Source organism: Lucilia cuprina, chromosome 2 (genome assembly GCF_022045245.1).
Source record: "Lucilia cuprina isolate Lc7/37 chromosome 2, ASM2204524v1, whole genome shotgun sequence".
In the NCBI taxonomy this organism is placed as follows: Eukaryota; Metazoa; Arthropoda; class Insecta; order Diptera; family Calliphoridae; genus Lucilia; species Lucilia cuprina.
The window spans coordinates 24,844,016-24,858,232 of record NC_060950.1 but is presented as its reverse complement, the minus strand read 5'-3'; the positions used below and the strand labels follow the sequence as shown (position 1 = coordinate 24,858,232).

The following is a 14,217-nucleotide window of genomic DNA, read 5'->3' as shown; positions in this document are numbered from 1 at the left end:
TGAACACCCGAAAAGGGTTTGTAAACCTAGTAATCAAACTACATGTCGTAATTTTGAAGATAATTCAATGAAATTTGGCACATGATCTTCTATGGTACCGTAGACAAAGTCTATTGAAAATTGTTAACATACAACAATACAACTGAACCGCCAAATAGGGCTTCTTGCAATTTTGAAGATAATTTTATGAAATTTGGTACATGATCTTTTATTGTCTCAGGGATGAATTCTATTGAAAATGGTTAAGATCAGTCCATTATTTCACCTAGTGTATGAACGTACTGTTCGAATGAATGTTTGTAAGACATTAAGAGTTTATTTAAAATCAATGATCTTAAGAGCTAAATACAAAAATCTTAAAACTAACTAGAACTATGATAAGACATCTTGTGCACATGTGTACTTTCAGTCTTATCAGTGTAATGTTTCTATCTTAGCATGGGGTAATAACTGCATCAGTGATATAAATATATTTCATGCCTCATTATTAACTCTAACATATGGTTTATGCGTCACATAAACAACAGAATTAATGTGCATCTTAGAACTAAAGTTCTTATCACTGCTACGGCTTGTCCTAAAAACAAAGCGATAATACATATTTATTTGTAGTACAAACAAACGTATATAATATTTTTTATGACCTAACCCATGCACTTGAACTTATAATTTATGATCTTTCTTATTTTACTTAAACAAAATTAAACATAAATAAATGCGTGTTCAATTCTGAACATTCTGCCGGGCCCGCAATGGCAATGGTGTAGAAAAAATCTATCTTAACTACTTCTCTTTTGTTTACAACATTTGTTCTTGAGAACTAGACCAATAAATATAAATATAATTATAATAATTAAAATTAGAGATGTGTGTCCAGATAACATGTGAAAATGAAGCCGTTTTAGATCGATTTTGGTATCCTTTATATTAAGCACTTCCTTCATTAGATGGTTGATATCTTTGGCGTTATTTATAATTGTAACATCAAACGGTTTTACCAACTTAGCTTCTATTTTGTCTGGATCTAACCCCATGTTGATACCTGAATATCTGAATTTACTTTAGATTCGAAGTGTCGAGAAGCTGACAGAGTTATTCCTTCATAAGTTGCTGTACATTCTTCTGCTAGTTTTAGTACACCTTTTGTTGGTAAATTAACCCAGCTTCGATTATTTGGACCACAATCTACTGTTAATACTAGATTGTCGAATACTGTAAATATCCACTGATTTTCTGTAGAAAGCTGCTTCCACACACTTTTCCTTGGGACAGCTTCAAATTCACATTCAGCATGCCGGGATTGTTTTAGCGCTGATACTTCACAAGACCGCTCTATGGCTGGCTTCCAGGGTATATTTCCAATACAGTTGTACTGACCTTGAAGACTCTTCTCACACATATTTAATTTTGATTGTGACATTAGGAAGTACATATTAGTTGCGAAGTTATACACTATGAACTCATCCTTTACTCTTGGCATAACGGCGCTATTGTTAACTTCCACAGGAAGTGTAATTATTTCGTATACCTCAGAATTATGTTTCTGTATTAAAGGTATTTCTATCTGAACCACTAGTCGATCATCAATTATAGTACCCTTCGCCTTCATTCCATGATATACTTCTTTTAGTTCAGTACTAGTTGCCTTTCCAGGAAGAACTAAATTATTTGGCAACACGTTTTCTATGTGTAATAGTTCTTTTTGTAGTTGGGATGGTGTAAGAAGGTCAGTATTTATATGACCGTGATTGATATCAATCAGCATATTTATTACAGAAGATTGTATCTTCTGACACTCATCAATCATTAAATTTAATTGGGTGGTCAATACGGAAAACAGCAATGTTAAACGCTCTTCACTCGTTTCATTTTTCGTTTGATCGTAGAATAACTTTAATTGGCCGTACATTTGTTTAAAGTTGTTATTGACATCTTCTGTTGTCTTTTTCAACACATTTACTGTCGAATCAATAACGGAAGTTTGTTGTTTTATTAATTTATTTAAGTCATCTTGGTTACTGAAAATGTTTTTCATGTTTTCCTCCATCTGCTTTCGATCGTCTGCGTCCATCATTCCAAAGAGAATATGATAAATAGATCCTACGAACTCAAAGGGTGCTCTTTTCTTGCGGCTTTTATTTATTATTCTTGCTATTATTGGATCAGCACCTTCCAAATTAATTCCCATCGCCTTTAATGCTTGCATGCTTTCGTTTGTAATACTCAGCAAGTTTCTTAAGCTGCTGCCCGACATTATGTTGGTACTGGGCTGATCTAATATTTTATCCACTAATTTCGTGAACAAAATCCTTTTATTACCAAATCTCTGGTTTAAAATCTCCCAGGCAGCATCATAATTGTTTTCCGTTATCGGAAGGTTTTGTATAATTTTCAGAGCTTCTCCTCTGACGTGCGTTTTTAGCCTCACTAGCTTCTCCACAGCTGGAAGTTTACTCATATGCACAAACCTGTTGAACATATTTTGGAACGAGCACCACTCTTCCATTTCTCCACTAAATATTGGTATTTTTATTGTCTCCAATACCACCGCTTTTTTCTCTTCTTGCATTGTGGAAATTTTTATTAGTATTTCCTTTAATGCTTCTCCATATAGCTTGTCAATCAACTCCAGCTCTTCATCAATATCATCTTTTACGGAGTGATTGACCACTAATTCACGGTGGATTTGTTTTATATCCACCATGATTTTTTCCCAAGAGCTTTTTTTGTGCTCAAGTATTAGAATGTTTTCTGCTTCAATGTCAGATACAATTCTTCTAATTTTTGAATTTCTCTACGAAATTGAATGAGCAAGTTGGACGTCACTTCCTCATCTTTTCTTATGCCGGCTTCATCATGGGTTTTTACCTTCTCTTCTTTGTAAGTATTATCTTCCTCTCCTGGAGCATTCTCTGGCTCTCTTGGAATATTCTCTGGCTCTCTTGGAGCATTCTCTGGCTCTCTTGGAGCATTCTCTGGCTCTCTTGGAGCATTCTCTAGCTCTCTTGGAGCTCTTTCTAACTCTTTTTTAGAGTTTTCCGCAAGGTTGGGTTTTAACTGATGCAACAATTCTTGCATCATAAATCTCACCTGCTCCATCACCTCATCTTTTATAGAAATCCTAATTGATTCTAATGATTTCTGATGGCTGGATTCCATTTGGCTTTCTTCTAAGTTTTCTGCTTTTTTGGGCGCCAATATAGCTTCTGCAGAAGTTTGGCCATACTTCTGCATCGCAGTTCTGCACAGTTTAATAAGATCAATGCCATTTTGGAAGAACTTATTTTTAAAATAGTCCTCTGATGTCTCTCCAAGCTTATTGAGAACAGTGTCGTTCTCATAAAATTGTCTTTCTAAGCTATCGATACGGTTTTGATATTGTGCAATTGATGCACTACGTATCTCTGTGCGTTCAATCTTCGCCAAAATTGCAGTCAACTGATCTGTGATCTGCTTTTGAGATTCGTATAAATTTTGTCTCTGAGCCATTTTTAATGTTTTTTTATTATTTTTTTTTTTTTATTTATTTAAGTCGACTTTTTCTTTTTTAAATTTTTATTTATATTTTTTATTGTATATATATTCTTTAATTTTTTGCGCTGGTTTTTTTTTTATCGAAGGACCATGTTTGAACGTACTGTTCGAATGAATGTTTGTAAGACATTAAGAGTTTATTTAAAATCAATGATCTTAAGAGCTAAATACAAAAATCTTAAAACTAACTAGAACTATGATAAGACATCTTGTGCACATGTGTACTTTCAGTCTTATCAGTGTAATGTTTCTATCTTAGCATGGGGTAATAACTGCATCAGTGATATAAATATATTTCATGCCTCATTATTAACTCTAACATATGGTTTATGCGTCACATAAACAACAGAATTAATGTGCATCTTAGAACTAAAGTTCTTATCACTGCTACGGCTTGTCCTAAAAACAAAGCGATAATACATATTTATTTGTAGTACAAACAAACGTATATAATATTTTTTATGACCTAACCCATGCACTTGAACTTATAATTTATGATCTTTCTTATTTTACTTAAACAAAATTAAACATAAATAAATGCGTGTTCAATTCTGAACACCTAGCCCTCATACAACTGAACCCACGAATAGGGTTTGTAAAACTAATAATCAAACTACATGTCGCAATTTTGAAGATATTTTAATGATCTTTGGATATTTGGTACATGATCTATGGCATTGTAGACGAATTCTATTGAAAATGCTTAAGATCGGTCCATTATTTCACCTAGCCCCCAGACAACTGAAACCGCCGAAAAGGGCTTTTAAGAATTCTATACTAGCCTTGATGACCTTAATGAATACTAAGGCCTCATTTGACCATAGTCCTATAAAAAGCTCCCTTCAAATATTGTTTTTGTCACTTTGTTTGTAACACATCAAAATATTCCTCTAAGGCCTAGAAAAGCATAGTTATTCTGGGTCCTCATGAGATTCTAAGACGATCTAGCCATGTATGTCAGTCCGTCTGTTGAAAACACGATAGAGTCCAAACGGGAACAGCTAGAGAGCTGAAGTTTTCAGTTGATGCAGTTTGTTAAGTATTGAAAATGGGCAAAGTTTTTCTACGACTTCGCCTAGCCCATATAAGGTCCCTTTCAAAAATTACTTTAACACTCAGAATAGCAGTGTAGTGGTAAACATTATCTATATAAGTTTTATGGCAACATGAATCTCCCCAAAATGTCTATTCCGAAATCTGATGCCATAATAATTTCGAATAGTAAAATTCAGCATATATTAAACTATTTTTTATGACCTAACCCATGCACTTGAACTTATAATTTATGATCTTTCTTATTTTACTTAAACAAAATTAAACATAAATAAATGCGTGTTCAATTCTGAACACCTAGCCCTCATACAACTGAACCCACGAATAGGGTTTGTAAAACTAATAATCAAACTACATGTCGCAATTTTGAAGATATTTTAATGATCTTTGGATATTTGGTACATGATCTATGGCATTGTAGACGAATTCTATTGAAAATGCTTAAGATCGGTCCATTATTTCACCTAGCCCCCAGACAACTGAAACCGCCGAAAAGGGCTTTTAAGAATTCTATACTAGCCTTGATGACCTTAATGAATACTAAGGCCTCATTTGACCATAGTCCTATAAAAAGCTCCCTTCAAATATTGTTTTTGTCACTTTGTTTGTAACACATCAAAATATTCCTCTAAGGCCTAGAAAAGCATAGTTATTCTGGGTCCTCATGAGATTCTAAGACGATCTAGCCATGTATGTCAGTCCGTCTGTTGAAAACACGATAGAGTCCAAACGGGAACAGCTAGAGAGCTGAAGTTTTCAGTTGATGCAGTTTGTTAAGTATTGAAAATGGGCAAAGTTTTTCTACGACTTCGCCTAGCCCCCATATAAGGTCCCTTTCAAAAATTACTTTAACACTCAGAATAGCAGTGTAGTGGTAAACATTATCATATATAAGTTTTATGGCAACATGAATCTCCCCAAAATGTCTATTCCGAAATCTGATGCCTATAATAATTTCGAATAGTAAAATTCAGCATATATTAAACAAATGTTTACAGCACAAAATTAGATGGTTCCGAATTTTCACTTCTATGAATAAGATATTTGTTAATTAGAAATAAATCATTTTATTAAAAACTTTAGAGTCTTTCCGTATTTGACTTAAGACCTCATAAAAACTATCAATCTGATATTCTTAAATCTCATATTAGTATTTACAAAGATGTACTTAAATAGCAAATTATATGTTATATTGTTTGTACTTTAAATTGCCATTACATTATTATCGTTAATTTCATTAAGTTGATGGTTACTATTAATATTTTCAAAATCGTTTTTATAACGCTGACGCTGCTCTTGCTCAACAGGATGCCAATCGTGCGGTTTGCAACTATGCCGTAAAGGGGACTTACTTGAACCTTCTTTTTTCTGGCACATACAATAGAAACCATAGACGGGTATTAACAGCCATGGAATGATAATAAATATAACAGCCAAGACTGTCATTAAAGGATGTGTTGAATAATGGAAATGGCTGACCAAAATAACACCATAATACTGAAAAAAAGTTGATAAAAAGTGAAAAGATGAGTAGTTAATAATTCAGAATACTTCTAAAATTTTGTGAAAAAAATGAAGAAATTCTAAAAATATTAACATATATAAAACTTACCAAAGCCTGCAATATTCCCAAAGACACCACAAATCTGAGCACATAAATTTTCCATGTGGAAAAACGTTTATTTATCATAAATTATATATCACGTTGAAAACGCACACGACCATAGACCCATAATACGACCAATATTAGTAGTAAATTAATAACAGTTTGCGAAACATATACATCGGTCAAGAGTGTGACGAAATGTACTAGACCATGCTATATAATAGTAGAACAAATTTCATGTGAATAGATTTTCTCTTGAAGTTAAAAAAACATATATCTCACTTACATTAGAGGTGAAGTATAATGAAATGAAAGCTGTGACGGCTATTAGACCTATGCGTACTTTCACTCTATGCTCTCTCAAGTTTGCGAATTCATCAAATATTGAGGTCAATATTGTATATAATTGCATAATCTGAAAAAGAAGTAGTTGTGGAGTTGTTTTAGGTTATTACAAAGCTGACAAACAAACTAACTAACTAACGAACTAACTAACTAACTAACTAACTAACTAACTAACTAACTAACTAACTAACTAACTAACTAACTAACTAACTAACTAACTAACTTACTAACTTACTAACTTACTAACTTACTAACTTACTAACTTACTAACTTACAAACTAACTAACAAACTAACTAACAAACTAACTAACAAACTAACTAACAAACTAACTAACAAACTAACTAACTAACTAACTAACTAACTAACTAACTAACTAACTAACTAACTTACTAACTTACTAACTTACTAACTTACTAACTAACTAAATAACTAACTAACTAACTAACTAACTAACTTACTAACTAAGTAACTAACTAACTAACTAACTAACTAACTAACTAATTAACTAAATAACTAATCGTTCTTATCTACCTACCTATCTATCTATCTATCTATCTATCTATCTATCTATCTATCTATCTATCTATCTATCTATCTATCTATCTATCTATCTATCTATCTATCTATCTATCTATCTATCTATCTATCTATCTATCTATCTATCTATCTATCTATCTATCTATCTATCTATCTATCTATCTATCTATCTATCTATCTATCTATCTATCTATCTATCTATCTATCTATCTATCTATCTATCTATCTATCTATCTATCTAAAGAAAGCAGTTTAGATCGTTAGAATAAGGTCTATATTACTCACAATTAAAAGCATTCCCGATAAAAACAGCATTAAATAAAATAAAACTGACCACAAGTTTGGCCAATCCAAATGGGATATAGCACTTGCGGTTGCTAAATGTAAAAACCAAATTTTTTCCTCATCCGACGGATAATAATAAACAGGCTGTTCTGTAAACGAAATTAATAATTTTATTTAATAAATGTTTGATCATACAACAACTTACCAAAGAAATATTCCTGTATGTAATGAAATATCACTTCCAAACCAATAACTATACCCAACTGACCAATGGCAATTATCCAACTATGTTTCATAATATTCGTTTTGAATTTATTAAAACTTGATAATGTTATGAAGATACCCCAGCCGGGTCCAAAAGCTGTTATACCATAAACCGGTATTAACACAGTCAATTCAATAACTTCATCCCAATCAAGTGTCATATCACGTTTAAATACATCATCCGTACCGGGTAAAAAGCTAAGGCGTATTAATAATATTAAGAAAAGTACCAGTGATATCCAAACGGTATAACGGATAATTTGACCAAACTGTAAGAGGTAATTGAGGATTTTATTTCAAAACAATATTTGTGGAAATATATTTCATTCGAAATAATAGAGCCAATTAAATTGAACTTACCTTTTTGGTATTGAAAAATTAATAAAAGAATATAATCACAACTGTCCAAACTGAAATGGCACAAACTATCAACTGCCATGAGATGGAAAAATTAACATCATCATTCGACAGCGCATTTGTATCGTTAAAGAGTGATCTGTGAAATACATTAGAAGGAAAACTAGTTTAAAATATATAAAAACTATAAGAAAGATATGGACGCCTGCAAGCTAAAGTAAGAACCCCTAAGTTTTATGATTAGGCCCAAGTTAATAGCTCTATAAATAACTACTAACTATAGTTATAAACAACAGTTTAAAAACACTTGCGCGCTATATTCGTGTAAGATTAAAGCTTTCATAACTTACTTGAAATACAACACTGAAGGTATATGATGATTACGAAATAAATATTCCTCAGAAGAAGAATCTGTTGTATCGTTCTTTTCAGGTAAATCGCAAATCTGGAAATAAAATGCAAATATATTAAAAACATTTCAAAATGAAGTCAAATTACGATTTTATCTTACAGTTGTCTCATTTTCTATGGCCCATTTCTTGTAACCTTCGCAACTCCAGGGTAATGTGGGCTGCAAGGATCCATATATATAGATTAGAGGTATTACGGCGTAATTAGCATAAAAAGAAAGTGCACAAATATTTAAGGCCAGAGTAATATAACCGATGCCTGAGAATAATAAGATTAAATTTTTATTTCAAACATTTTTCGTTTTTTTTTTACTAAATAATACAAACCTTTAAGGAGAGGAGTTATACGGAAAGCAGATATAAAACCACTACTTGAAAATTGACCCAAATAATATTGTATTACAATAAATGGTATTATATAGATGAATAAACCGATTAGATAAACAATTAAAACGGTAATAACTGAAAAAATTATAAATAATGAGAGAAATTACAAAAAAATTTAAAGATTTTTGCACTTTTAGGAAATTCGTCTAAGAAACTCATGTTACCCTAGAGAACTACATATTTTGGAATTTAGGCATACTGCAGTTATGGTTCGGAACAACCAAATAGAAGTCATTCCCCAATATAAAAAGAGCAACTTTTAACTCACTTCTATTGTTAAAAGTTAAGTTAGAATGACAATATATCATCAATAATATATAATATTCTTTCGGTAGCAGTTTCTCGAATATATTTTGAAACCTTTGGTCCAAATTTACAGTAGCAGGGGCTCTCGCTGCAATAAAGTCAAATATACATATAATTTATGTATGTCATATCTCATTCGATCTCAAGATTATATCAGATCTAATAGAAAAGAGAAATTCTTTAGAATATAGGTTTAATAAATAAAACAAGTATGAATGTATAGTCGGGCTTAGCCGACCATATGATACCATACACCAGTCGGTACGTTAAAAATGGGGATAATTAAAAAATAAAGCATTTGAAAATATGGGCCCATCCTAATAAATGTTGGTAGAGGAGTCTTCTTCAAAGTTATTTATGTAGAATTTGTGTTAGTCATTTTCTGATGGAAGTTTGTATGGGGGCTAGCTCAAATGAGGCTTGATCTTTAATGCCATTAAAAGTTCTATAAATATAATCTATATATATAAAAGAGTAGCGTTACTGACTGACTGATTCATCATCGCACAGCCCAAACGGCTGAACCTAGAATCATGAAATTTTGGCAGTAGATGTGTTTTTGGTTATGTAAATCCACTAAGGAGGGATTTTTGGAAATTTGTACATTTACGGGTGAAAAGGGGAAAAGACGGGTAAAACAGGTTTTCTTAATTATATAACACAATATTAGTGATACAAGAAAGATTTTAAATGCACCTGTATCTACTCTTAAAATGAGCAGATGGGTATCTGGCACTTTTTTGAAATTCGTACTTTTAAGGGATAAAAATGTGTAACAAAGGTGATTTTAGTACCTTTTTTTTGGCCCTTTATAACTTAATAACGAAATAATTAACAAAATCAAATTTTTATAAATATTTTGGATACATCTCCCAAAATTATGAGACACCTGTTTCGTACTTTTTTTAAAATTCAGTCCTTTTTGGGTGTAAAAGGTAGAAAGCTGTATTTATGGTACTTTTTTTTAGCACATTAAGAAAACTTTTTCGGTTTATTGAATTATTCCTATTAAATTACGGACTAACTCCGTAATATTTATTGTAATAAAACTTTTTGTCATTTCACTGTGGAAAAAAAAGTACCAAAAAAGGAAAAAACAGGAAATTTAATTTTATTCAAACTCATTGAGACGATTTTTATAAAATTTCAAAAAGTAGTTTATTTACTCACACAAAATAAGCTATTGGTATATTATTTTGGAATTCGGGTACTAAGGCCTATATAGGACCAAATTCGAGTAAATTTTTTGGTACCTTTGGAAAGCACAATTTTTTGGAAAGCACAATTTTTCTGGAACAAATGAATGCAGATTTGAATCATTTGAGTTTTATTTGTGATATATAGATTTAAATACGGAACATTTTGTAAACTTAATTCTCGAAAAAGTATATTTCTAAGCGAAAGGGGGAAACTTTGTATTCTTTATTAGTACTTTTCACTTAGGTAAACTTTATTCCACTGTTGGTACTTTTTCTTCCTTCAAATGATAATCTATGTATGTTCTTTAATATGAACTCAAAACACATGATTATTAAACAAACACGGTCCTCATTGAATAAGATTCTTTAAGAGACAACTTTTTAGTACTTTTTTATCTCACAAATTGTACTTTTTTTAATTTTCTAAAATATTCAACCTAGCAAGATTAATTTTAACATACATGGTCTTGACTGAATAATATTCTGTAAGAGGGAACTATTTGGTACTTTTCTATTTTCAAATGGTACCCTTTAGATTCTTTATAATGGTTAACCGAAACACACGGTCCTTATTAAATGAGAATTTACTGAGAGAGATTTTTGTACTTTTTCGTTTTTCCGATGGTACTTTTTGATATTTTTACGATATTGAACAAATAATTTAAAATATAGGGACCTTAGTGAATGAGTATCTACTGAAAGGGACTTTTGGTCCTTTTTCATTCATCAAATTATTTTTTTTTTTGAATTGTATATAATACTGAACACAGAAACATAAAATTTTTTTTTAATGATGACCTATTAGAGGTATTTTATGGTACTTTTTTTCATATAATACTTTCAAAATTTTCTATAATGTGAAAGCTAAAGGAATGAAACTAAAATTACAAGATGTTTAATAAATTTTAATTTTCTATAAAAGTAAACAAAATTTTGATGTATTTAATTTATGTTAGGGTAGCGAAGCACCCAGGGTATGCTAGTGATGTATAATAATGTGCCCAAAGGCCCTATTCGGGGGATACGGTTGTTTGGAGGCTAGGCGAAATAAAATACCGATTATCCATTTTCAATAGGCTTCGTCCTTGGGCCAGAAAAGAGTGTGTGCAAAATTTCGTCCAAGTATCTTGAAAATTGCGACTTGCCCTTGCGCACAATACTTTCCTATCAGATAAAAGTAAGATATTAAAACCTGTAAACAAATTCCAAAAAGCCTGTTGTTATTACTAAATGAAAAACGTATAGTACATATTCCATTAGTTCTGAACATAAAATTTTCTTTAGAAAGCTTCACTCTATACTAAAAGTTTATCGCAAAACTCCTCCTACGATGAACACAATATCAAATGAGACCCATAGATGTGATCTCTATAACACATCTCTATAGATGTGATCTTAATATATAAATTATATCTAGAGCGGAAGACACTAAGCGTTTTCGCATTTCGTGCTTTTCATACCTACTTCGCATTCTACGCTTCAAGCTACACGCGCTACATCATATAGGTATATTGAGTATTCAATCATCTAGCTCACTCCGTTCGTAATCTACCGTGCTTCCAATGGTCTGGCCAAAGGACGTACATGGCTAGATCGTCTTAGAATTAAATAAGGACCCAGAATATATGTATATTTTGTGGGTCAATCAGCAATATTTCTATGTGTTACAAACGGAATGACAAAATCAATATACACCCATATTTTCTGATGGCGGGTATAAAATACAATTAATTCATTATATTTAGTAAATAGTAAAAAGTGAATCAATTTGCATTGTATTTCTTCTTAAGTACATATGCGTATTTAAAACCGATAAACTAATAAACAAATATGCAAACAGATCGTGTTTATGGTTTTACATTTCTTAGTAATTAATAAAGGCTCTATTATGAGTCCATATTAATTAATCTTTCTATGCATATGAACGCAATTAAATTAAATAGCGTTAATACAAATCACAAATAAATTTATTGACTTTTCAATAGAAATTTGTAGTTTAAAATTTAAGCTAATCCCAATGTTAGAGGTCTGTAGTTGTAGCAAATAGATAGATATATAGATAGATAGATAGATAGATAGATAGATAGATAGATAGATAGATAGATAGATAGATAGATAGATAGATAGATAGATAGATAGATAGATAGATAGATAGATAGATAGATAGATAGATAGATAGATAGATAGATAGATAGATAGATAGAGATATAGATAGATAGATAGATAGATAGATAGATAGATAGATAGATAGATAGATAGATAGATAGATAGATAAAAAGATAAATAAATTTAAATATTATTTGAGTCCAAACTGAATTAACTGTTAATTTTACATATCTCAGGTAATCTGGCGGATCAATTATAGAGTCAGTCCTTACCTGGAGCGAATTGCGATTAAATGCTGTCTAAATTCAACAAATTACAACTACAAATATTTAACAAATTAAACTTACTATTCTTGTCCAATATATAAAACCAAGGCAATGAAAACATATCCAGCCGAAATGCCAAACCAAGACCAGCATAAATGAAATCATTTGGATTGACCCAGTAACCACGCTTTGTATCGGGTATAAATTGTTTACAGTTACTTTCGCATGGCATTTTTGAGTCAACAAATTCTCTTCACAATTTTAATTTTCACAAACAATTGAATTCTATGACACACAATTAAAAAGATTACAAGAAATTAAGAGAAAAATTTGCTAAGAAATTAAAACACGCAAGTTCGAAAAATTTTCGAGTGCAATAATTCGAAACAAAATCTCTTTTGATTTTTAAATAATTTTATTATTAATTTGTTTGCTTTTCGCCTGTTTGATTCTTATTATTAGAAGCATCGACGAACGACTGATGTGTAAAAATAGATAAAATTAAATGCAAAGTAAAATTTTGCGATGCAATTTGAATGCTAATGGGAGCAAAGCATGTACATTATTTTTACATTAATATGTAAAATACCTAAATTTTTCTTTGATGATGTCATCTAGTCCCTAACAAAAGTTCTCCCGGATTATAGCGTAATGTACGTGTGAACATTGGAAGACGTTTGAAACAAGAGGTTTTATTATTTTATTGCACTTTTACTACTTATACTACTGTTTTTCTTGGTGCACTTGTATTTGAAAATGTAGACTGATATTGATAATTTTCTAACATAATTAACTATTAGTAATACACATACACAGATAAAAACTTTAACTTAATTGTAGAATTCAATTGTCTGGTCTACAGTCTACACTATAGTCTAGCCTACTGCCTAGATATTTTCGATACGCAGGACGCATTTCGTGGGGACGGAAAGCCCTCAAGATCATGTCTCTTAATACATAAGGGATTGAAATTTTGTTATCCTGGTTTGTTTTCTAAAGTTGCTCTGTTTCTCTTAGTACAAGCTTTACTCTTGTTATAAAACCTTACCAATTTTTGTCCTCGCTTATTTTTTGCTTTAGCTTTCCGAAATCCATATTGGTTATTTGATAGATCAATTGCATTTTCAATAACTTCCGTTAGTATAATACTTTCAAGGCACTTGCGGATAGTGTCAAATAGACAGATCGGTCTGTATGATCAACGATCTCTTATGACTTTATGTGGTTTAGGAATTAGAATAGTCTAGTCTATAGTTTAGTCTATAGTCTAGTCTATAGTTTAGTCTATAGTCTAGTCTATAGTTTAGTCTATAGTATAATATAGTCTAGACTAATATATAGTTTAGCCTAATCTATAGACTAGCCTATAGTCTAGTCCATAGTCTAGTCTATAGTCTAGTTCATAGTCTAGTCTATAGTCTAGTCTATAGTCTAGTCTATAGTCTAGTCTATAGTCGAGTCTATAGTCTAGTCTATAGTCTAGTCTATAGTCTAGTCTATAGTCTAGTCTATAGTCTAGTCTATAGTCTAGTCTATAGTCTAGTCTATAGTCTAGTCTATA

The 14,217-nt window shown here is 31.2% G+C and overlaps 1 protein-coding gene across 2 annotated transcripts; it reads right to left on the bottom strand.

The window, feature by feature from the left end:
* Positions 1 to 5,591: 5,591 nt before the first annotated feature.
* Positions 5,592 to 13,029, bottom strand: LOC111690098 (sodium-dependent acetylcholine transporter-like). 2 transcript variants are annotated; one of them, XR_006941586.1, is made up of 6 exons: positions 7,986 to 8,115; positions 7,567 to 7,894; positions 7,362 to 7,510; positions 6,480 to 6,608; positions 6,200 to 6,406; positions 5,592 to 6,084 (listed from the first exon to the last, which is right to left on the bottom strand). XR_006941586.1 is itself a non-coding variant. In XM_046956340.1 (6 exons), exons 1-5 carry the CDS (start codon positions 12,886 to 12,888, stop codon positions 8,004 to 8,006), a joined length of 657 nt encoding a protein of 218 aa, XP_046812296.1. In that variant the 5' UTR covers positions 12,889 to 13,029; the 3' UTR covers positions 7,769 to 7,894; positions 7,986 to 8,003. The 2 variants fall into 2 exon arrangements, 1 of the variants encoding a protein (XP_046812296.1); XM_046956340.1 differs by lacking the exons at positions 5,592 to 6,084; positions 6,200 to 6,406; positions 6,480 to 6,608; positions 7,362 to 7,510 and adding exons at positions 8,333 to 8,427; positions 8,494 to 8,651; positions 8,720 to 8,854; positions 12,738 to 13,029 and having other exon boundaries at positions 7,769 to 7,894; positions 7,986 to 8,121.
* Between the last annotated feature and the right edge of the window lie 1,188 nt (positions 13,030 to 14,217).